This window comes from Pelecanus crispus, chromosome 6, assembly GCF_030463565.1.
Source record: "Pelecanus crispus isolate bPelCri1 chromosome 6, bPelCri1.pri, whole genome shotgun sequence".
Classification (NCBI taxonomy): domain Eukaryota; kingdom Metazoa; phylum Chordata; class Aves; order Pelecaniformes; family Pelecanidae; genus Pelecanus; species Pelecanus crispus.
In genome coordinates this window covers 66,093,048-66,117,501 of record NC_134648.1, presented here as the reverse complement: position 1 = coordinate 66,117,501, position 24,454 = coordinate 66,093,048, and the positions used below count along the sequence as shown (strand labels likewise).

Genomic DNA, 24,454 nt, shown 5'->3' with positions numbered 1-24,454 from the left:
AAGATATTTCTCAAAAGAAACATCAATGGCACCTCCTTCAACTCTGGAGGCTTACTCACAATACATATGGAAAGTCCTGTCTACTTCAGCTGTAAAAACCCCCACGCTCCCACCAGCTCTTCAGAGCCATAGAGTTAACGGAAGCAAAAATGAATTTCAGTTTTGGCTCAATGTCACTGAGCAAGCTGAGAAGTGCAGATGTAGTGCTCTTAAAGGAAAATGTTACTAGCTGACACAGCACTCACCCTTGCAAATAAATGGCTAGTTACACAGTAGTAAGGACCACTGGGTTTCTTTTTCTTTTTTTTTTTTTTTTTTTGGGGGGGGGTAGAAACAAAAAAGTAGACGTCTAGTGATATTTTAAAAAGCATTTGGGCAGGAATCAGTACAAGTTAAGTGTAAAAATCTGGCTAGGCATAAAACAACATATAGTCTAGAAATGTGACCTGTCATCCCAGCTCTACTGAAGTTTTGACACTTTCAGAATAGAACTATTTCATTAATTCTATAAAAGGCATTTTTAAAGTTAAGCCCACTTTCCCAAATTTTGTGGTTGCAAAGGTTAGGGGTTTTGTTGTTGTGTTTAAAGCAAGCCTCCCCCAAAACCCTTTCCTACGACACCATTATCACTCCTGTTCTCTTAGCTTGGAAGCAAAGACTTTAGAAGAGTGCCTACATGAGGGGGGAAAAAAGATCCGGTTTACTGCTACTTAAAAGGAACATCAAATAAAAACATAGATAAAGCAAGGAATATGCACAGAGCCTAGGTCACTACAGGTCAACAACTGTGACACAATCAGGAGATTAAAGCTCCAGCCATTTTTTTTCATGTATTAAGTAAATAGAAATATTTGGAGATTTTTCTGGAAACAAGTTTTCACTGGGAGATAATGTAAACTCAACTTCTAGCATGCTGTGTATTTTTTTTTTTTTTTTTTTTTTTTTACTTGAAAGCATTTAGTGGTGCATGAGAATAAAGACAAGCTTTAATTTTTCCTACAGCTTCCTGAACTTCTGTGAACAAATGCCACGGCCCAGGTGACTGCTACCTCATTTACAAAAGCAACATTATTAAGCAAAATAAGGCTACGAAGAGGTTCAGAAGGTGCACGGCTGGGTCTGCAGAGACCTGCACGCCATGCAAGCACTCCACAGAGACCGCTCAGAAAGAGCTCACCAGAAGATCAGATTCTCTGATCAGTATTTCACAGACAGGTCAGTCAAAAGTACTGAGCTCCAGACTGTTACTTTTAAATTTTGCTCCATTTTCACATCTTTTAGCAGGAATCACATTCATTTTATGTACTACAGCATGCTAGAAATTCACATGTGGAGTCTCTTTTTACCACTTAAAGAGTTTAAAAATCTATCCAGCCGAGTAGCAACCTTACACCCTGTACTGGTATATGAAGGCTCCGTTATTATCTCAAACACACGTAGCTGTAGGAACAAGGAGCTATACTAGTTATCTAGGAGATATTATTTTCACACCTATAAAGCTTGGCATGGAGTAACAATTCCATTTTCTACAGAAAACTATCAGGTACAGCTCTATAACTCTGCACAGTTTTGCTGTTTCTGAACCTATGCAAGGTAGATCAGGTTTGTATTAAAATACTGTATTTGCCAAATGATGAGGAAAAGGGTAACATTTTACTAAACGTTAGCCTGTTACAGACATGGCCAAGTTTAAATATCAAGAAATTTAAATGTACCAAGTCATTTGCACATAAAAGCAATTCAAGAAGGTGTAGAGATGAAGGCGAACATTTCAGCGTGATGAAATCCTGATGCACGTTGAAATAAGGTAAACTCTAACAACCATATCATTAACCTAATTGTGGCAGCCATGCTGTCTCTCCCACAGGACAGAGCTACACACATCTAAGGAAAGCGAACAGAAAATAACTTTGTCAGCATGGAACTCATACACAAGATGACATTAAAACCAAAGTCTCATGATCCCAGTTTTAACAAAAAGAATGTTTACCAAAGCAAAACGTTTGTCTTAAGTATAGAGTGGAGGAAGATCTGCAAAGGCTTCGATACTCCCTACACAGGTCAATCGTTTATCTGCGTTTAGGGTGTGGTTTCCCAGACTGTGGCAGAAGGGGTGGCGCAACCATTCCTTTGCTCTCAGTCCTGTCTCCCCACTCTGCATCCTGCCCTAGTAGCAGCATCACATACCTGGCTTATCAATTTACCCAGCTGAAAAGTACAGATTTTTTATTCCTAACTGCACGGCCAGATCAGCGTGGCTGCTGGCACAAAAAAGGCAGGAGGGGCAAACTTACAGCAATAGTTTAGTCTTGACACAAGTTGATCATGAAACCATATCCTTAGTTCATAGATTACTAAGGTGAAATGCAATAGGAAGTCTATCCTATCCCAGTGTAACAAATTGAGATTCTTATCAGGGAATCAACTGAAGTGAAAACTGTTCCCTCATTTTGTTAAATCACCTTTTTAAGTTTCCAATTCTTGAACTGAGCAAAATGGCTCAGGTTTTAACCTATATGGTTGAGGCAGTACCAGGTTTGCAATAAACAATTTAATGGAAGCTGAAGTCAGTTTATCCTAAGTACATGTTAAAATGATTAGCTTTGGCACCTGCATGAACGATCAAGGTAAGTGCTACCATTACTCATCTGCTGCTTAATACTCATCAGGCATCTTGCTAGTATGACACAACCTAGGATTGCTGCAATTCAGCACAGTTTAATGACAAGCAGATGGAATTTCTCTCTCCGATTCTGACTTCTGCTGGAAGATTAAAATGAATGATGGCCACGCATCGAGGTCTTTGTGGTGCCTCTTCCTGGCTAGGCAAGAGCGAGCCAGCTAGGCGGCCATGGCTTCATAATTTGCACGGGACCTGCAGATTTCTGCCCCACCGTGTGTACCAGGGACTCTATTGATACAATGGATTTACAACGCCTTGCAAATCTAGGTAGGACCCTACTTAACGTAATTGCATTTAGTTCATTCAACACTGGTTTTAAAACACATTTTAGAAGCCTCTGTCTTGAACATATTTCAATGCTGAATTAGTGAGAATTATTTGAAACAGTTGTCTATAAAGCAGTACAGGTATTCTCCCAGAACGATTAGTGAAACATTTAATCTGACTCTAACAAAACTCACAGAAACTGAAGCCAGTGAAGCTGTCAAATATAGAAGGAAAACAAAGTTGCACGGCATATGAAGCAAAGTCGCTTTACAAATGTCATTTCCTTTTAAAAAACAAGCAAATTGGGACCATCCAATTTGAACATGTATTTAAAAATACATCTTTTAACATCACACAATTTTCATTTTTGTCACACAAGAATCTTTTTCCAAGAGGGAAATAAATAGCACATAATACTTAAAAAAAAAAAAATTGCTGCCTTGCCCCTGAGGTGCTAATGTTTTTAGCATTTAAAAAAAAGTTTCTGGTGCAACAAGGAGATGCACAAAGGTGCAAAAGTGCCTTTTTCTTTTCAGCGCAGTGAAAAGTACAGCTTGCCTCTTTTCTAGGATGCTTTATATACTTAATTCGTATATTTTGTAATCAAAATCTGTATCTAAAATGGCAGTGTTTATGCATACATAGTAGATTCAGTGCTCTGACCTCATCAAAACGCTGAACATAGGCGGGAGAGAGAAAGGCCTGAAACGGGCTTTCTTCCGCTACCCTCAAACCTAGTTACATCGCCTGTAGCAATAGCAGAATTATTTTCTTTCTAACCTTTAGGAGACCTCATAAGAAGAGGCTTCAAATATATAATTTGTCACTGAGACAGTTTAAGTGATTATGGTTTGAAGTATGGCTTTTCACACCACAGTTTTGCTTCCGATTTTTAAAGTTTAAAACTCAAAGGTTCCACAGTCCAGTTCAAGGTTTTGCAGTTTCCAAAACTAAACTTTAGTCTCTATGAAAAAGGACAGAACTTTGTCTGTCTCATCCTAAATTAGGTTTAGCTTTTTGCACTAATACGCCATGTATTATTAAATATGCTTGTTAATTAGGTGCCTGTGAAGCTATAACTTAACATTATTATAGTTTTGCACTCTACAACAAAATTAGACATTTTAAGCATTTATTCATAGGTAGGTAAAGAACTGGTTCTTTAAGCAAAAATTGCTATAAATTTATAAATACAAATAGTGCTTATGTTCTCTTCATTCATGCTTGAACAGATTACAAACTGAATACAATGAAGTTACGTTTAAGCACCCCACATAGACAAGAGGGATAAAAGAAAAGTTTGCTGGTATATACTATACTTAGTTTCAAGACACTATAAATTACTTTTTCACTGTTCAGTGTTCCCTAACTCTGCATTAGTTTTAAGGCTATATATACAAATATGTATATTTCAAAGTTAGGGAAAGACAAATATAGCAAAATGCATTGTACTACATTTTCCTATCAAAAAGTAATTATACACCAACTTTTGATTCTGGTTAACTGCAGTAAATGTTACAATCTACTTGTTTTACTGATTTTCCTTTTGGGGAGCCTGCCTACTAAATGAGTAAACTACATATTAAATACAATATTCTCAACCAAAAAGACAATACAAGGTGCACAAAACAGCAGTTTTGCAAACACGACTGACTTGAAAACTTAATTTTTGTATGCTCAATGGGAGAAAGCTAGGCTTAAATCAAATTAGTTTATTATCTTATAAAATTTTAAATTAGAATTTTAAACAACGAACAGTTAAATATTGTCAACATGCTATATCTCAAATCACAAGTACTGTTTAACCACTAGTCTCTCATTCTAAGTAAGTGGGTCAATTAAAAACACACACCATAAAATGTTAAAGATTGTCAGGCTTTGACAAATGTATTTTTATCAAACAGTAGGCAAATTCAAACCAATGCGCATCTTCAGTGGGGAGAAAAAAAAAAAACACCAAAAAGCCTGAAAAAACCCACACTTGTAAAAAATAGGTTAACGGATTAATCCCACATCATCCTCTAGCATATGGCTATGTCTCGGGCAATAATCAAAATCCTTCCCATTTTAAAAATGGGCTACCAATTAATAAAAATATTCTTCCACAAGTAAAATATCATTTACAATGGCACTGACATTTTAGAAGGCAGGAAAAAAGGAATTACACATTTATGGATAAATTTCTTGTTTGTTAAATCAAGCTTTATTGATAAAATGGAATTCAAAGTATTTTACTTGGAACAGCAGCAGACCCAGCCAATCAGGATTGTAAAAATGCTGCAGACTCCTACCGTATGTAGAAAGCTGCCTGTTCGTGCTCAGTGATTAGTAGTTTCAGGTAAAGGGTTAATGAAAAAAGAGGTGCAAAGAATCAAGGCATTCTAATCCCAAGGTTCGTACGCATATGAACATGATACTATTAATAGGGCATGATTTAACTCCCACTGAAGTCAAAATCAGAAGTCCCTTTAACTCAATGTGAGAGCAGGAGTGCGTCCAAGAAAACAATATACCTTTGTTGAAGAATGTGCACTACTCTTAGTTATCTTTCCATTGCCAAGCAAATTCACACACTGTAATTTCTGGTAAGTTGCCCACAAGTTCAGCTTTCATATAAAACAAAAAGTTATCTTTACAGTTTTGTGCACCTCTTGAGCACCTAGCTGGCTAGGCTGCTGCTCCTTGCAATCCAAAACCACAACATGAATTTAAAGGGATATATATTGTTGCAACACACAAGCCAAACATTTCTTCTAACCTTTATAGTGATTTAAAGCAGTTCATAATTAAATATGAGCATTTTGTACAAAGACAATTGCACTTTACAAAAACAAAATCATACAACATAAATTGCTGGAGTCTGATTTACAACATGAATTATGGTTTGAAATCACGTTTACAGAAGTCTGTTTTACAAAAAAGATCAGTTCCTGGGCTAGATGTCATACTGCTGTAGTCACTCTCGCCAACACATCATATTCCCTTCTTTAATTAAGGTTGAGGATGGATGTTAAGAAGGGTCACTGAGGTTGGGCTGCACTTTCATTTGAAGGATGAAACGTGAACTCCACAGCTAGATGAGCAGTTTTACCACATATCATCAGTTGAGGCAGAATCCTTAAAGAAAAAAAGAAGGAACCCTTTAAAGTCTGGAGTGCCCATAGTTACAGCAGTTTCTGGATAATCCAGACTGAAAAGGGTAAAGACTTAAATCATTTTAGGAGTCTGTTTTCTCTCCCCTTTCAGAAATAGCATTTAAGAAGTGTCTAAAAACCACATATGCTTAATTAATGAAGCATTAGTACCAAGACATTTCTAAATCTGACCAAGTGTTTTATCAATTATTAGCCTTATCAATCCTCAAAATAATAACGTAGGAACATTATTCAAAAGCATTCCCAGAGTAGCTAGAAGTAATACAAAATGGATACACTTACTACACCAGTGCATTAAAAGAGCAGGATGTGCCTCATGCCATTTGTTATGATCATTACCATCTTTTGTGTTTTCAGCCCTCCCTCACTGCATAGGAAGATAGTCATCAACTGACACCCCGTTATAATTCAGATCAATTTTAACACTTATAATTTAAGGTTAGAGAAGTATAGTTTGGGCAACTGCAGGAAACCCTAATTTTGGATGGTAATAAAACCGCAAGAAGAAAAAAACGATGTACAGAAGAAAAAAAATTGGAAGCAGAGACATGCCGTACTTTAAACCATAACCATATGGCCACACCACATGGCATTACAACCATGCATCCAATATCTGAGTATCCCTAAAATTTGGTCCATTTAGGCCCAGAGGCAACAGTGGATTTTTTGTAACTACCACACCCCTGAAAAATGTTTAACCAATTCCTGCTGTCAGTTAAAAAAAAAAAAAATCCTAGCACAATCAAATATTTAATTCTACTAAGTAGCTGAAGCAAGAGCTAAGTCAGTCGTACAGGCAGAGCAAACTGCTTCTGTACAGCAATCTTGGGTTGTTTCAGCATTACTTGCTACCTTCCCCTAAGTAATCAAGGGCCATGATGGGCTTTAACAACAGTGTATGCTGCTGCTTCCACAGCTACATTTACCTATCATTACTAAGACTGCAGGAGGCAGAAATATTACCCCTCTTTAAAAGCATTGCCTTACCGATTCCTTCGAGAGAAAAGAGGCTAATTAAGTCTCTAGCAATGCCACATATGACAATTTCTTTGCACTAAAGATCTACACCCTTCATTCAAACTTGCACACAGAATTCATTACAAACCATAAAGAACAGTTGGCACGGAGGTGTAGTAAAAAAAACCCAAATCACTAAAATTGCCCTTTTGCAAAAGTACCACCTCCAGTTTTTTCATCAAGACCAGAAGTAGCAAAGGAGAGCAATTATATGGAAGACCAAAATGGTTCTGTTTGTTTCAAGTGCAAGGATGAAGAATAAAAGCAGTAGTGAGTAAAAACACAGGAGCTGCATGCCAACTATTCAGTATGCAAATTCCTGTATCCAAGTCGCCAACATCATCACAAAACAAAGACATTTGGGTACTGTACATTTGTAGAACAGTAAAAATACTACAGAATGTATTTTGAAGGTAAAGCATCCTCTTTCAGCCACTATTTAGGAATTTTTATGCTAAAGATATAATGAGAACTGCCAAATAAATTAGTACCCAGTTGTAAAGCCAACGGACAATTCTTTATGTCTGGATGCATTTCACTTATGTCACACCTAAGCATGTAAGTAATCTTTGCCAATAGGTAAAGGATCAATTTAACTACTTCATAAAGTACAGCACTTTTGGAGACAGAACATTGTTTCCAGTGATCTAACTGCAATTGGGAACACTGTTCATATTTTATTAGAGTTTTGGGGTTTTTTTTCCCCACTGACAGTGGATTCATGTCACTGATCACTGACATATAAGAACCTAAACTGTACGCTTGCTGTAAATGCTCTATGCTTCAGAATCGAAGTGCTTACACAGTCCACTCCCAGGCAGGATTCAAATAATGAAATTCCAGAGGACAAATGAATCAACCATACCAGAGTTTTGAGACTATGATCAGAAGGCAGCAGAAAATTAATTACAAAACATAGTCCAAAGAGCACAACATTGTTACTGCTTCTTTGGGGGAAGGGATCTTTTAACAAGAACTAGCGATATGTTTCTTTACAAAACAGCTAAAATAATTGTGGTGGGGGGAAAGATAACTTAAGAGAAAGGATACTTACAGTATCATCATTCCTGTAGGGGTTCAGTCTGTTATAAACGGCTTCAATCACACTCCGTCTAGAGCAAAAAAAACCCACAAGATTTTAGGGTTGTGTCTTTTTTTCAGTCAAATTCCCTAAGTACAATTTAATTTAAAATGCAAACTTTAAAAGGTTTTAAATTCACAGAACCAAGTTTACTGCAAGTTAGCACTGTCATTAAACACTGAACACAGCTACCGTATCCCTTCAAACCCCTAGGTTGAAGAAAAACAAGGCTGAATACTACTAGAGTTCAGCAGAAGAGCGCAATCTGACATTCAGATGAGGCTGCGATGCTTGGTGCTGTGTCTCTTGACTTTGAAAAAGGGACTCAGAAAACTTGATGGATGTTGATTGCCCTGGTCATTTTTGTGTCTGATGAACACGGCTGTAGTACTTCATGTATTATGGCACTTTCATAGGGGAATAGTGGTAGTTTTTTTATTATTTTCTGCATGCACAAAAAATTGCATTCTGAAGTACTTTTTTGTTCGTGTTACATTCTGAAATGTACTTTCCAGGGGCAAACCTGGAAAATTATTTCTGAAGCAATACTATTCTATAATAGTATGTCCAATACTCTCCCGCAACTTTTCTCAAAAAAATTTAAACTGCAAATAGCAGTTCTATGCATTGTATCTTCAGACTGAGAAGAATTTTGTCTGGTAAAAAAAATTAAAGCATCTTGACAGTTTCCTGCTTTAAAAAAATTGCTTAGCATATGTAAGATAGCTTGTAATTAACTTTCATCTCTAGCATTCTCAGCTTTTCTAATATTGATAGAAATATTAATAGGAAATATATTAATAGAAAAATTGCAAACAACACGTAAACAAGCAATGTGGGGGATTTTTTTGGTTCGTGAGGGTTTTTTTTCCTTCCCCCCCCCCGGGGTGAAAAGGTTTTCTTGAAAACTGATACTCAAAAAAACCCAGTGTGAGGCTGAAGGAAGAGGAAGCCTTTGCCTTACCCAGCATATAAGGAAACAACTTTGGAGGGGGAGCAGGAAGGAAAGAGGGGAGGAAAAGACAGGAATTATAGACTGGACTTTAAAAGCAACTTTCTTCCAGATCCCCTTCTGCAGAACCAAGTATGACGAAGCAGCAGACTACAACTGCGATACAAAACAAACTTCAAAGAACAACCTTTTAACTGCTCATGAATGCATGCAGAACAATCACAAAGGAGTGCATTAGAAGAAAAAAAGCAGATGATAGGCTTTATAATCATCCCATAACACTGAAAAGTCAGGAACTACCATGCAGCAGTATAAACATCATAGTGAATCTAGTGAATGATTATAGGGCACAGAAGAAGAGGCTGAATTTAAAGCAATAAAAACAAGCAATTACACGCAAAGTACATTGCACATATGAACCGGAAAGTTTCCCTTATCTTTCAAGAAATAGGTATCTTTGATTCTAAAGAAAAGGCAGGTTTCTTGAAAAGCATTATTTTCCTTCCAAACTGGCAGTAGTGTTTTGAGTTACGCTGACATCCAATTAAATCCGTACTTCTATCAATCCCTATTCCAACTAGGATCACTAAGACACAAAATCCCATGGAAGTCAGTCACTTCAGCAATTCCTCATGGCCATGATGCTACTGCTAGCTAAAGGAGATTGAGAAAAATCAATTTGCATGCCATATTTCATGAGTAACTGACTTATTGATACTTCAAGACTACAGCAACACATCCTAAATAGAGGCTGCTGTTATACATAAAATTGCTGTATCTTCTTTTCCTAGTCAAACAGTTCATGTAAGAACAATTTTGTTTTGTAGAAGTTACCTTTACAGTTCAGTTATCATGTATTCAACTACGTACCTAAAGTCTTCATGTCTTGGTGTAATAATACAAAAATCATACTCTAAAGGGTTAAAAATATAGTCTGTACCCGGCTTAAAAATATAGTCTGTACCCTATGTGCCCAATCAGTTTTAACACAGCACAGGTTCATGAACAGTCTTTTGAACTAAAAAGCACTTGGCTTGGTGTGCAAACGAGCTAAGTGCATTGCTTCCTTAAAGACTGAACATCAATTTGAGAAGCCACAGAGCATCAACACTGAACTCTTCAAGGACAAAGCCAGCTTGTATAAAGCTGTAAATTTAACTTCCCACTTTTCCTTTTTGATAGACTTCTATCTAGTTTTCAGATTGGTCACAAGCAGAGATACACAAAAGCAAACTTTTAAGCAATTACAACATTGCTTTAGCTACAGACAGGAGAAGAAAGCTGCCAAGCAAAACATCATACGCTTATCACTTCTTGTTGAAGTGTAGAACTACATATCCAAGTAACTCCTAAAGTGAGTGCATTATTTTCGCATCTTCAAATGTAACCTCCCACCCAGAAAACCCAGTTAATTACAAAGAACAGACACACTCAGGCCACCCTTAAAAAACACTTGGTCCTTCCCAAAACTAGTTTGACATTTAATTTTAGTAGTGATTCATAGTTAACTCTGTTCTTATGCTTGTCTTTTTCATTCAGAACAACCGAGTAATAAAAATTGGAGAACAGATCATCACCTGTTGTACTACACCGTTCTCCCCGCACCCCCCACTTTTAAGAGTGGCCTTACAGTTAAGTTTCGATTTAAACCAAAAACCACATTTACACTGATGTGAACTCACTTGCTTGCCAATTCACCCCCTGGCGGGAGGTTTGGGATGCTCTCAGTTGCTAACGTACGCATCACGTGGACTAAGTCTGGGACTCCTTCACCCTGCTTCTTTATGATCTCTGGGAATCAGAAGTACTTTTTTTGTAAGTGCAGTCCAAATTTAACTTAAAGATTGAAACACTCAGTTTTATAAAAAGGCAGCTTAACTTCTGTTAATGTAAGGAAAAAAAAAAAAAAAAGATGACAGACCGCATTCAACATGGTAATTGTTAACTTTGGTTCCATAAGAAAAAGAACCTGTAACAGATTTGACAAAGATATACTGCTAACTGTTAACATGCACACTGGTTTTAGAAACACACAGCTACCTAATAAAAGTGGGAAAAAATTCTTTAATGGCTTTCCTGCTAGACATTAGATATAATAAAAGATGTAATATCTTCCCAACAAAATGCCCTGGGCATGAGGCAGATATTAACATCAGCTTTATCACTGCAACAGAAGATAAAAGATTATCACCATCACAGAAAGCATAATATTTTCAAGAAACAAAAGGTTAGACGTATTAAAAATAACTCCGATGGCTGTACGTATATTAGCCAACACTTATAACTGCATTACAGCAACATGCATATTTGAAGAACTATTACATACAAATTAAAAGCCAGGGACATCACACCTAAGAGACAGTTCCATCCTCAACTCACTTAGGGGATATGTGAATATTGAGCAGTTATTTAAAGCTGATCCACTCCAACTTCTGGGTGAAGAGAATCTGCGCTGTAGCCACAGTCACGTTTGCCAAGAAATTCATTGTTTTAACTTTATTCTTAGGCCTGTTTTTTTTTTTTTCCCCCAAGTCGTAAGCACACAATTTTATTTGAACTCAAGAGACTTCAGACCATACCACCCCTGAAAAATCACTCTTTAAATAGGGATTTTATGAAATCTAAAGAACAAGCACATTTTAAAAAATGCATCTCATCGCTTTCTGTGTAAACATGAGCTCACAGAAAATGTAAGAGATACAGATTATTAAGACTTGGCACTGTTGATCTTCAAGTGAATACTGCAGCACACATACAATAATGTGTACATACGTGCATGCAGTTCTTAATATGCACGTATGTACACACACACACACTATTCTTCACATAATAAAGCATTTACACAGCTTGAAGAGTAGTTGGAATTCATCAGTACCATTTTTTAAAAATACTCTAGCATTCAGTTTTTGCCCCAAATCATTAATTCCAGAAGAGCATATCAAGCTTCAGTTTTATAATTTAACTACTTCCTATGCATGTAACAGTTTTTCAGAGCTGTGTGTGTTTACAAAAAGCATCAGCTTTACTTTGCAGCCAGGCTGTGTAAATTATTTGCAAGGTAGAGTGGAAACACTGTCTAGCCCTCAACCAGTGTCACACTGCAACACGAAGCTTTAAGCTGCTTACTTCAAAACCTACGTTTTAAATACATGACACCACACACCATAGACACCTCAAAAACTTGCCATTTCCTAAAAATCTACAGCCAAAATTCATTTTAACATCTAGTATTTAGTAAATAAATAATCTAACACTCTTAAATCTGAATAAGAAGCAAAGATCTCAGATTTGGTTTGCCAAGTTCCTTTATTGTGCAATTTTGAACATCTAGTATATTCTACATTGTGCTAGTGCTAAAGTTCTGCTGTACAAAAATAAGGAATTTATAGTTTACCTATACTACACAGTTTCACAACCTGTAACTGCAGTACATTTAACATACAGTCTCCACTAAATGAATACATTTGTATTTTGATAAAACTATAGATACAGACTGAATGAACACTGAAGACACAACAAATGGAGTCGGTCTGCTAGCTGTGTTTAATTTATTGGAATTATCTTCTTTCAATGCATCTTACAATCCTCCCCCCAACCTTTAATTTACTTTTAAACCTTCTACACATTTTCATGGCATCAAGTACTGCAAAAATGTACTTACAACCCTAAAATAAAGGATTCAAAACATATCTGCTTTTTCATATTTAGAATGGGAATTCCACACCAAGTTTAAGAAAAAGCCAGAGCTTTGATTTTGGGAAAATATGGGAAGGAACATGTAATAGCTAACTTAAAATCATTTCTCTCTATATACGTATAAATATTGTGAGGACTATCTACTATGGAATGTTTTTATGTAAAAAACTGAGAACAGGAAAAAAGCTTAGACAAGTTTCTTTTTAGAGTCAACACATCAATAACACATATTAGTGCAAATAATAGCAACACATTTTAGAATGACTGATTACTTCTACCATGAAGTTCACATATTTTAAGAGCAACACTGATTTATTGCAAGTAATGGCACAAATATGCTTCTCCACACTTGCTTCTTCTTCCAGTATTATTTATTGTAGCTATGAATCTGGACCACAAACACATCAAATTAGTAAAAGGAGAGTCCTAGGTGGCATGATAAGTAGAAAACTTCCTACATTTTTAAAAATCTGAATCGCCTCTCCTTATTCAAGATGACCATCAGTCCTAAGCCCTATTCAGTCTTAAAATTCGCACTTCTTAACAGTATAAAGACATATTCTGGGCTGAGGGAATAAAAGTACAATCAGAAAAAAAATGCACATTAGTAAGCATCAAATCTCATTACTTGTTGGAGTACACTGACTACTGAAGTGCATAAAAATACGTAATATGCATTTTCACCAAGTTTCCATTTTAATGATTTTTAACTTTAAATTGGTATTACAGATTAGCAGCATCATTCTAAAAGCACTCTTTACATTTTCTAGTTCCTTCAGCTGAAGATTAGGCTTTTAAAGTTAAGCACTGTCATTCTTAGAGTATCCTAGGATAACAGCAAGATTATTCACTGTAGTGTTTAAAGTTTCAGATGCTGTAGCAGTCCCACCTCACTAGCCAATACTGCATTACCCATTTACACCAGGAAACAATTTAGCTGCACAAGAATTAAGTTAAATTAACAAACATAATCCACTCCTGTTCTTGAAGTTCTAGTTTAGTTCAGCCTCTCAACTTCCCTCATGAGTAAGACCTAAAAGGCCAAATTCTGCACACAGCTGACAAATCACTGCTGGGTTGAGTAGTGTTTACTACATATTAATTAATTTAAATAATATCTTTGTGCAACAATAGACAAAAGATTGAGGACAACTCTAAAAAAGAAGCAAAGACCCTTGAGGGGAAGTACAATGTATTCCCTCAAGTTGTTCAGACATCATCCCATTAAATTACTATTAAAGTGCTTTATAACTACATACAGAATCCTCCTGCCTCTACGCAAGTTATCACGCTTCGCTCATTCCTGAAATTTTGTATTTGTACAAAGGCAAAACACTGGCAGCCAAATTCATTGTCTGTACCATAATTACATGCAGTTCCAGTGTTTAGGTTCTTCATTTACAAAATGAAGTGTCTGTACAAAAATGTCAGCTTTCCTCATTGTAATATTCCTGGGGTACAATGAAGCCAGCTGAAGATGCAGCCTTAACATATTTTCATATTCTAGTTCATGGGTTTGTCTGAACTCAGACAAAATATCTAAGATACGAAGGTAATACTCGCCCAAATTAGGAGAGTTAGCATGCTGTAAATTAATGTGTGAATTTACAGCATACTTGTTCTTCACCAGTTCTGTGAGTGGGCACACATAGTAGCTCTTCAAATGCCTCGTGCAAAACTGCTCACTGCTTTGAAATGGAGAAAGCCATCTGACACTTAACTCATGCAGCGTTACCGTGCACTTGGATATGCCTGCTACGCTGTCAAAAAGATTCACACTATTGCTTACGGTTGCACCAATTTCTCCTATTAGGCAAGTGTTAGATTAAAACACAGAAATGTCTGTCTGGACATTTGTTCAGGGGCAGAACAGATGTAGTTTGGCAAGACCTTGCAAATGAGGCCTTTGAAAAAGGTGGTAATTTCTGGAGGAGCACTACACAGGTATTAAGTGCTTTAAAATTGCACATTAATTTGTCTGAACCCAGAATTCCCCTGTAGGCAAGTTCTCTGTGAAATTTCTGAAGCTGCACTGTGTTATCTTCATGCAAGTTGAGGAGGAAAAAAGTGCACAATATATTCCTCTAACTTACTAATCACTGCTACCATAGCTGTGAAGAACTCTGCGTATTGTGCCCTGTGTGCTATTAAGGATTCTTGGACTACGCACACATAACTAGACTTGTAACATATAGGTCTAGAGGAGTCCACTTCAAAAACAGACTTAACCTATGCAAATAATGCATACAGTGTGTCTTATGTTTCAGAGACAAACTCTAAGCTGTGGTAATTTTTAAATACCAAAAGGCACTATAAATCTAGTTTTAATGAGAAATCTTTTAAATCAGATTGGTTTCAGATATAATTTTTAGTTAGGTGACCCAAAATGCCTAAGACTTGCAGTTTCAGTTTAGAGTTTAAGAAGTCCTAAAATACAAATTTAAAGCAAAATTCTGAAGTTATTATCAGACTAACATGAACTCCCAGCTTTTGTCCATCATGAAAGCTTAAAGATTAGCTTTGACAAATTTCTGATGTACTTTCAAATAAGTAAATATGTTAGCAGGTGCCTTAAAGATGACAGTAATCAAGCTGTAACCCTACCATAATTGGATAATAAAATACTATGGCTAACTTGTACATAATGATATGGAAAAATGGCACTCAAACTACCATCTTCACAGACACTTTGCAAGATATTCTGATTATTTCATTTAACTCCATGTAACAGGAATGAGGATTTACTGGTCGGAAGTTAGTGCTGTCAACAGACTCGTGAACACTGAGCACAAATGAATTATTTCTCTGCCATCCTGAATAATTTTCAGGGCTATAAGCTGCTGCACTTTCATAGCAGAATTTTTTCAGGACGTACAGCAGGACTATATGAGTGCCTTTTTCAGAAATGTACACTAGATGGCCAATGGCACTTCAGGGTCTATTAAAAAGCCTTATGTGTTAAGAGCTTAGTTTTTGGCAGGGGAAAGGGGCCAGGGGGTCTGTTTAGAAACAAAGTTACTTATTTTTTTTTAAATGATCCACCTTCTACTCTGCTTTCCAGGTACTTGTCCAACTCTGCCTCTCTTTTCACCGCCTCTGGAGATACCTTTGGTGCATTCGGAAAACAGATCAATATCACACTCATGTTGTCTCGACTTCCCTGGTGGAAAAGAAAAAATGATTTGAGAATGTATACACACCAGGCTAAATACACATCAAAGCATTTTACATACAAAAATCCACAAATCATATGGTATTGGAATACAACTTTTACTACTATGGATTAATATTATCATTACCCTTAATTTTCCCGACTCCCTCACCGAATTCCAGAAGTCTGCCCATTCATTCAGTACAACTTTTAAGTCACTTTGTTCTTTCCTCTTTTATGGTCTGAAGACTACATGGAGCCAATTACAGACAGCCTGCTGTCTTTTAAAAACTGACATTACTAATGAGAAATGTGTAATTACAAAGTTGTGCTCCACCTTGTTTTAAGTACTAGCCAATCATTTTGGGAAAAAGGATGAATATTAGATGGGTAAAGAAAACCATTGCTGCTTAAAAGCACTAAGTAGGGAGATGCTGAATTCAGACAGTGCTTCTACCTAAACCCACAGCTATTAGGGGTTTTCTTACCCTTTTCTTTTAAAAGAAGAAAAGTTGCAAGTGAGAGAATCTGTTAAAAGACCAGCTGGAAGGGGCCCAGGCCTTTACAAAAGCATTCTTTGAAATGGAAACATTTGAAACTCCAACTAAACAGAACCCTAATACTCGAATACGTTAAAACACAAACACATTCTGCTTATGAAAAGTAACTGTTTAGTTCACTTTCAATACCCCTGTGCTCTGGTCTACAAACATGCATCCATATACTTTTAACACCAATTAAATCCACTGAGGTCAGCAAGAGCAAGAAAAAGCCAGTGTTTAAAACAAGAGTATATGGGCATATGGGGAGGTGCTGACAGTTGGCTACTGCAAAGCTTACAGCATCCACAAGTCACTGTTCCTTCCCTGGTATTTGTTTTCAGGATCACCAGACAAAAATTGTAAACAAAAATACATGCATTATCAATCTGCCAAAGCATTGGAAAGCAATTACATTTTTCCAAAATGGAAAACAATGACCTTGTTTGCCATGTGGCAAGAGCAGAGATGCCATCTTGCCTCTTTAGTATCAAAAATGTTGGCTTTTTTACATTATGACTTATAGCTTGCCTTTGGAAAATTAAGTGTCAAGCTATGAAACGCAATACTTCAAATGTCTTCTGTTACCACACCATCCTGCAACTTATTAATAAAAAGTAGAAGTTATTGTAGACAAAATTACACAGATGTGTTAAACAAAACAGTCCCATCTTCTTCTACTTGAGCTAGTTTCAGAGCTGTATCACACAACATTGAATAAGAAATACAGTAATTAAACCAGAATAAAAACTAACTTAGGAAGCCAGATCTTCATACAGTCAAGAAATTTTAAACTGCAAAATATGAAGTCAAGGTTCATTCATTCTGCATTTATCTTGGTGTAATCATGACAGTAATGTTACTACTGTATGCCCAAGAAAGGAGGGGAAGATTAGGAAGGGAAAGAATATTCGCTAGCCTGATTAAGTCTTAAGAGTCAAGGTTTTGTAAAGTATGTTGTGAAACAGAAAAGGGCAGTTATTGTCCTTGGCTTGCCCATAAATTCCCATCAGCTTCTAGTTTCCCAGTGATCACAAAGTATCTGTACATAATTTTAAACTCTTCGTTAACCAAAAGCACCCAGAAAGACATACTGTTTCTGTTGTGTGTTTGATCCCCCTCTATCACCATTTCTGTGGGAATCATGGTAACTACTGTCAAAGTCATGTTAACACAAACCATTGGATACTTATAGACTGGAATCAAAACTTATTCTTAACTTGTTCATAAACTTCTAATAATGAAAACACAGTAAACAACTTCTCTCAAGTCTGGCTACCTTGTACAAGCAGGTGTCAACTATCTCATTGCAAACTTTCTCAAGGTCATCAGTGACTTCAAGTCTGGATCTTACAAAGTCACACAGCTCTTCATTTCCCATAACATCCCAGATACCGTCGCAAGCCAGTATGATGAATTGATCATCTTCTTCTGATCTCTCAATTTCATAGACTTCAGGCTCAGGTGAGACTAGCTGTTCTGTAGGACCTTTCCCATGGACACATTTGTAATCAAAGTCCCCAAGTGCCCTTGAAACAGCAAGAGAGCCATTCACACGCTGAATCATTACAGAGCCACCTGCATTCTGTATACGTTCTTTCTCCAGTGGATTACTTGGTTTGTGATCCTGTGTGAAGAAGTGAACCTTCCTGTTTCTACAAAGTAAACCTCTCGAGTCTCCACAGTTGATGAAGTATGTATGTTGGGGAGAAATCATGACACCCACAGCTGTTGACCCACTTCTGTCTGCGCCATGTTTCTTCTCAGAGATGACTCTCATGTGTTCATCAATTTGCAGAAAACCTGTTCTGATGCCGCTTTTTACACTTTCCACAGATGGTGGCCCATCTGGCCCTTTAAAATCCTGGTTGCTCGTGATGTGATCTAATAAATGCTCACAGCAGTACTTGGCAACCTGTGATCCAGCATGCCCATCATATACAGCAAAAAATGACCATCCATCAAGTCCATTTGGCAAACCAATCACAGCCGTATGTGCATCCTCCATTTCAACTCGCCAGCCTTGCATACTACTCAGACCATAACGAAGCCCATTCCCTTGCCCCTGGGCATTATGCTTCTCCATCTTTGGCTTGTCTAAAAATGCTCCCATGATGACTTTCCTTCAGTTCTAAAAAGAAAAAAATTATTATTAAGATATTTCTTAAACATCTCTTGTTTAAACACCCTGTTGGAAACTATTAAATAACAGCCCAAATAATGCTAAGGTGACAAAAATACACAGATATAAAGCTGACTTTTCTGTGTCTCAAGTCAAATTTGCATTGTTTTCATCTAATTTAAACAAGGACACTGCTACTAGCTGAACTGCACTTTTCACATTTTTCTAAGTATTTTCAGCTGTTTTACTTGAAATTATATCCCACTATCATTCATGGTTCTGACAAAAGCCTCTACTATAAGTACATATGAAATTAGTTTGAAAGAGGACTGGTTAACTGGCACACATCTGAATAGCTATGTTCCCTGCAATTACTGAGCCAATGAAAGAGCTCAATTTTTCAAGGACAGTGGCACTCCCTACATCCTTACCTGCTCGCCACAACGTCCTGTTCACACTCTGCTTTTCCGATGGTGATGGAGAAACAAACGCAAACTGATTAGGTTTTCTTTTGGGGGAGGTGGTTCAGGGTTTTTTGTTTGGTTGGTGATTTTTTTGTTTCTTGGGGTTTTTTTGTTTGTTTGTTTGTTTTGTTTTTAAACAGATAAAGTGATCTGAATGATCAAGGTGATGCCAGAGTCTGCACGAAGGAAGAGGCAATGCTGGATAACTAGAAGCAGGACTCAGAAGGAACAGAGCAGCTGTCCCTTTAGGCAGCAGCAAGCCCAGCAGCAAGCCATCAGTTTGGCTCAGCCATCTTGTGAAAGCTCATCCTTAGCTTTTCGGTTAAATTACACAGCAAGCTTCTCAGATGCCTGGGCTGCAGATTTACTTAAAACCTTAATGTATTCATACTTCACTGAAAGACAACTGCCCCTGACAAGTCTAAGGAAATCTGTTTGGAAACAAAATCACAAGTATTGTAAATCCATGCTTCCTTATTCAAGCCAGACCAATATAATGCACACTCTATCCTCCTCCACCTCCCATCATTGGGATGTGATGCAGCAAATATTCATGCTTAAGAGAATAAGAATTATATTTGCAGGCAGTGTAAACTGACTGGTTTATCTTCATGTCTTTCACACCCTAACCATCCAACCCACCCTTCTAATCCACATCAGTTTATTCGTGCATTCATTATTAAAAAAAATCATACAAAATAGGTCACACATTTTACATACTTGCAAATTCTGCCCTGGGAAGCATCAAAGAGCGTGCAAATCCCTGTTATACAACACAAGGTAATGGAACAAGACTATGAGCTTTTCTATTTGAAGACAGTGGACAAAAATGAACTGTGAGAAGAGCCTCTAAAACACATTTTACCAGAGGCCCCAACTAAGCAGCTGCAGCAGCAGCAAACTTAACCACACTAGGGGTTTTTAGAAGGTTTTAAAGTTGTGTGTGGAATACATTTGATCAGTTTTCTAAGTGATAAAATCACTTTTTGATAACACGCTTTTATTGCAATACAGGTCCAGCTATAAGTGACACTATATATCCAACAAAGCTTTTCACATTGTCTCTTCCAGCTACTATCAACCTTTCTAAAACATCTGTATGCATTAGAATAAACAGTCAAGAAATGTTTATATTCGATCTCACCACAACAGTGATGCAAATGTGAGGCACAGGGACCGGATATACACTCTTTGGCTCACATGCTTTGTTAACAAAAACAAAAGCCACATATACTTCACCTGCATGGAGAGAGATGTCAGCAGCAGTACACCTCTGCTTCCTCTCACCCCAACCCCTGCTCTTAAGTTCTGTCTCTTCTCAAGCGAACACAAAATATTGATGCCCACGCAAACTGTAACTAGCCAACAAAATATAGTGTACATTTGTCTTATAACCTAAGCACATGCATGAGGTTCACATTACTGCAGTTGCTAGGAAAAAAATATGACTTAGACTTTTTTATCCTCACATACAACTCTAGTGAAGTCAGAGTGATCAAAATAATTACAGAATGCTGCCATAAATCAAATGGGGAATTATTCTGCAGAATAATAAACTTTGTATTCTTTCCATGATAGCAGCAGAGTTTAAACTAATGCCTAAAATCATCTTATTGTCAAAGAGATCATAAAATAGAATGCAGATACTAAATTATTTCACCTTAATTTTGAGCTCAAAAAGCAAAAACTGCCTTGGCAAATGCCACATCTTTGTGAAGTATTTTACATTATTACTGTGTTTAAAACAATCAAAACCAGAAAAACATTAAGAACAGGATACAGTTAACCTGACCACAAACACTTCCAGATTCGGACTAAAAAAGCCAGTTTTCCTTCTAATCTTTCACATTACTAGGTACACAATATTCAGAGTTGTGCTTTGTAAGCTGTTTGTCCCTCTCAGTAGTTTGTCATGTAAACCACAATTAAAAATACATACAGACAGGCCGTATGCAGTTCTAGCAACTCATACAGAACTGCTAGCACACTTCAAAAATTAACAAATCTACTCTCCATTTAAAATCAAGTTGCCTTATCCCTCCCCAGAAGGTAAACTGAAAGCTGTTCCTATTCTAAATTAAGCCTCGTAGGTGAGATGTTGACACAGGATTCTTCAAGGGTGCGAGCTACCCACCACCGATGCAGATACAACCAGACAGAAGGATAACCACAATGTGGTCACATAACTTCTACTTAGGAAATTATTCACAGCCCATAGCATTAAGTAGTCACCTTCTGAAAACTGCAATAACAGACTGCAGTTGCCTTCCTTGCAACACTCTAGCTAATCATACTTCCACCAGAATGCCAGTCTAAACCTGTAGGAGAGTAGGCCAGCTTTTCAAAATCCTCACTGTATCTGAAGGGAGAGCAGTTTACTTGTGCATAGGATGAATATGCCAAGCCTTTAGTTTTTTCCAGAATTCCAATTCTTGTTCAGAAAAATTTGAGTTTAATATGACCAGTCTGTGAGTTCTTAAGAATCGGAGGCTATTTCTCCCCCCATGCCCTTATGTGTGGCTAAAACCTGAAGAATTTAAAGTCTTAGTTATAAAAAAAATAATCTGAGTTTTAAAAGAAGGGATGCACACACGTAAGAAAGCAAGCTGTGGCTCCTTCCTACTAAAAATATCTTTTAGACCTGTTTTTGAGTCTGTATGTACAGAAACATCTTTCACACATCAGTGTCTACCTAAATCACTACCACGTTCTTCATTCTTTCATGAGGTGCTTTCTGCACTGTACTGATTAAGATGGAATGCCACCTTTAGTTAAGCATATAACACTGTATGCAAATCGGATTAACCTACAGTAGTGCAAGCACCGAAGTTACAGCATGACTTTGTTATGTAGTAACACCAAAGAGAGAAGTCAGACCCAGAACAGTCTGCAGGCATGACGTGTGATAAAGCAACAGATTCTGAACATGGTTTAACTTAGCCCTTTCTTCTATTTTGTTAGTCGTCTTCCTAAAGAGGCGTCCTCATCTTATGACCCTTATTCTCCAAATAATTTTACTCCCCTTCCTCCTCTTAACCCAGCCACACATTTCTGCAATCATGTTAGAAAACCGCAGTCTCATAGCGGGAGACAGAACCAGTCCTCTGCTCTGAAAGCTTCAACTTTCAGGGTGCTTGAACAATGAACATAGAATCATAGAATCATCTAGGTTGGAAAAGACCTTTAAGATCATCCAGTCCAACCATTAACCTACACTACCAAGCCCACTCTAGACTAATCAAGGGTAGACCAGACTAAACCATATCCCGAAGTGCCACATCTACCCGTTTTTTAAACGCCTCCAGGGATGGGGACTCCACCACCTCTCTGGGCAGTCTGTTCCAATGCCTGACCACCCTTTCCGTAAAGAAATTTTTCCTAATTTCCAGTCTAAACCTCCCCTGGCGCAGCTTAAGCCCATTTCCTCTTGTCTTATCGCTAGCTACTTGGGAGAAGAGACCAACACCCACCTCACTACAACCTCCTTTCAGGTAGTTGTAGAGAGCGATAAGGTCTCCCCTCAGCCTCCTCTTTTCCAGGCTAAACATATGTACTAAAGTACATAGTACATATGTACTAAAGGAGACAAACATTCTTCTTATTCCTATTAAAGCCAAAGTAAGAGAAAATGCACTTTAATCATGAAGTTTCATGGCAAATGTATACCACCTTTTTTTTTTCTTAGACAAGGACAATTCTGAACAGTACTATAGCAGTGGTGCCCTGTAAAAAGACCAAAGGTGCAACATTTTCTTTAGAAACAGTTATTCTAAAACATAATCTGGCACTGCAACTGCCACAACAATTAGTCAAGCAAGCTTCAATTTTAACCTAAGATGATTCTTCGTTCACCATCTCCGTATCAGTGACTTCCATGAGTTTCTCCTAAAAGAGAAAAGCTTTCTGCAAAGTTCCTGGGTTTTGGCTCTGAAGAATAGGGAGGCTTCTGAACAAAACTAGAAGTGAAAATGGACCCCTATGCATAAAAACAAATATGCAGGGGATGCATCTATGCATCTAAACCATGACTTCTGAAATGCTGATTTTGTGGAGGTCAAACTGAAGGACAGCCTCTAGAGCAAGTGCACAAAAAACTCAAGTTGCAGTTTGCAGACAGAAAAGAGAGAATACTGTACAGGGCCTAGAAAAATCAACACAAGTAACAAGATCTTGGATAAAACACAAGAGTGCCAACATTCAAAGGACTGCAGCATTAGAAACAAAACTGAAATAATGAATGGAGCATGCCAAAGAGTCAGTAGCTAAACTCCTTGAAAATAGATGCAACTGGAGAACAGAGCAGCAAAGAAAAGCAGGGTAATTAGTATACCAGACCATGGATACATATACCACAGATACATCACTGGAATGCATGAAATCTCTTTGCCCCTTCATTTGTCACTCAAATTGTGCTATCCAGACAGCACAACTGTAACGCCTTCTGATATACATGAAAATAAATTTTACTGTTTTGCTATTTGCTTATTCATTTGCTTGAAGGTTCAAATGAAGATAAGTCTTAAATTGTTCACAAAGGACAGTTAATGTAACTCCACGTTCCCCTGTAAAAAAGAATTTATTTTTCCAAGGAATCCAGACAAGGATTTTATCGTCTTGTCCAAGAAAACTAACCACCCCCATCTGAAACTTGTACTTTAACAACACGTAATTTAATAATCCTTTTTAAACAATGTTCGAGTTGTATTCCTTCCACTAGGATAAGCTGCTTATATGAACCACACTGAAATCACAGGCACTTGTTCAAACTAAGCTGAGCAATGTCCCCATACTCCAATTTCCTGGAACAATCCTCCAAGCAACATTACGCCCGGTGTGTTGTAATGAGCACCATAAAGATTACAACCTTTACTTGAACTACAGGACACAGAGCAAGTCACCAAATTATACAGACTGCTAAGAAAAAGGGCATTTGATCGCTTCAACTCCAATCTGATCCATGGTACTTTTCCCCCTGCCTTAAGCAGGCTGAATGCAGTAACCAGTCAGCATGTAATTGTGCAAATGTGGAAACATTTTCAGCAGTTAGCGCCCTCTGAATGAAAAACTGACAGTACATACTGGATGCCCCAAATCAATTAATGTTAACAAAAAACATGTCAGAGATCATCCCAGGGATCGGAAGAATGACTAAATAAAACAGAACACGCAGATGAGGAGACATAATTACACCACAGTCATGGGCTGAATGAAGTAATGAAAAAGCTTCTTGCCAATGAAACTATTTAAAAACTATTGGAGGCTATTTGATTGAGTTCTGGCACTCATGGTTCAACAACATCAATACAGTACTGGAAATTACAGTTGTT

At 37.3% G+C, this 24,454-nt stretch overlaps 1 protein-coding gene across 3 annotated transcripts; it reads right to left on the bottom strand.

Moving 5' to 3' along the window:
* Positions 1–341: 341 nt before the first annotated feature.
* On the bottom strand, positions 342–19,230 carry PPM1A (protein phosphatase, Mg2+/Mn2+ dependent 1A). 3 transcript variants are annotated; one of them, XM_009490672.2, is made up of 6 exons: positions 19,095–19,230; positions 17,821–18,672; positions 15,894–16,011; positions 10,838–10,946; positions 8,177–8,234; positions 342–6,067 (listed from the first exon to the last, which is right to left on the bottom strand). In XM_009490672.2, exons 2-6 carry the CDS (start codon positions 18,652–18,654, stop codon positions 6,038–6,040), a joined length of 1,149 nt encoding a protein of 382 aa, XP_009488947.1. In that variant the 5' UTR covers positions 18,655–18,672; positions 19,095–19,230; the 3' UTR covers positions 342–6,037. The 3 variants fall into 3 exon arrangements, with proteins under 3 accessions (XP_009488947.1, XP_075569482.1, XP_075569483.1); XM_075713367.1 differs by lacking the exon at positions 342–6,067 and having other exon boundaries at positions 8,126–8,234; XM_075713368.1 differs by lacking the exons at positions 342–6,067; positions 10,838–10,946 and having other exon boundaries at positions 8,202–8,234.
* Positions 19,231–24,454: the final 5,224 nt, after the last annotated feature.

Excerpts from the sequence above, each read along its gene's own strand:
- PPM1A (XM_075713367.1), bottom strand. The coding sequence starts at position 18,654 with ATGGGAGCATTTTTAGACAAGCCAAAGATGGAGAAGCATAATGCCCAG. Across the intron at positions 10,947-15,893 it reads CCTGGAAAGCAGAGTAGAAG|AGATCATAAAGAAGCAGGGT; the intron begins GTGGATCATTTA and ends TCTGATTCCCAG. Across the intron at positions 8,235-10,837 it reads GGGGGTGAATTGGCAAGCAA|ACGGAGTGTGATTGAAGCCG; the intron begins GTGAGTTCACAT and ends TTTTTGCTCTAG.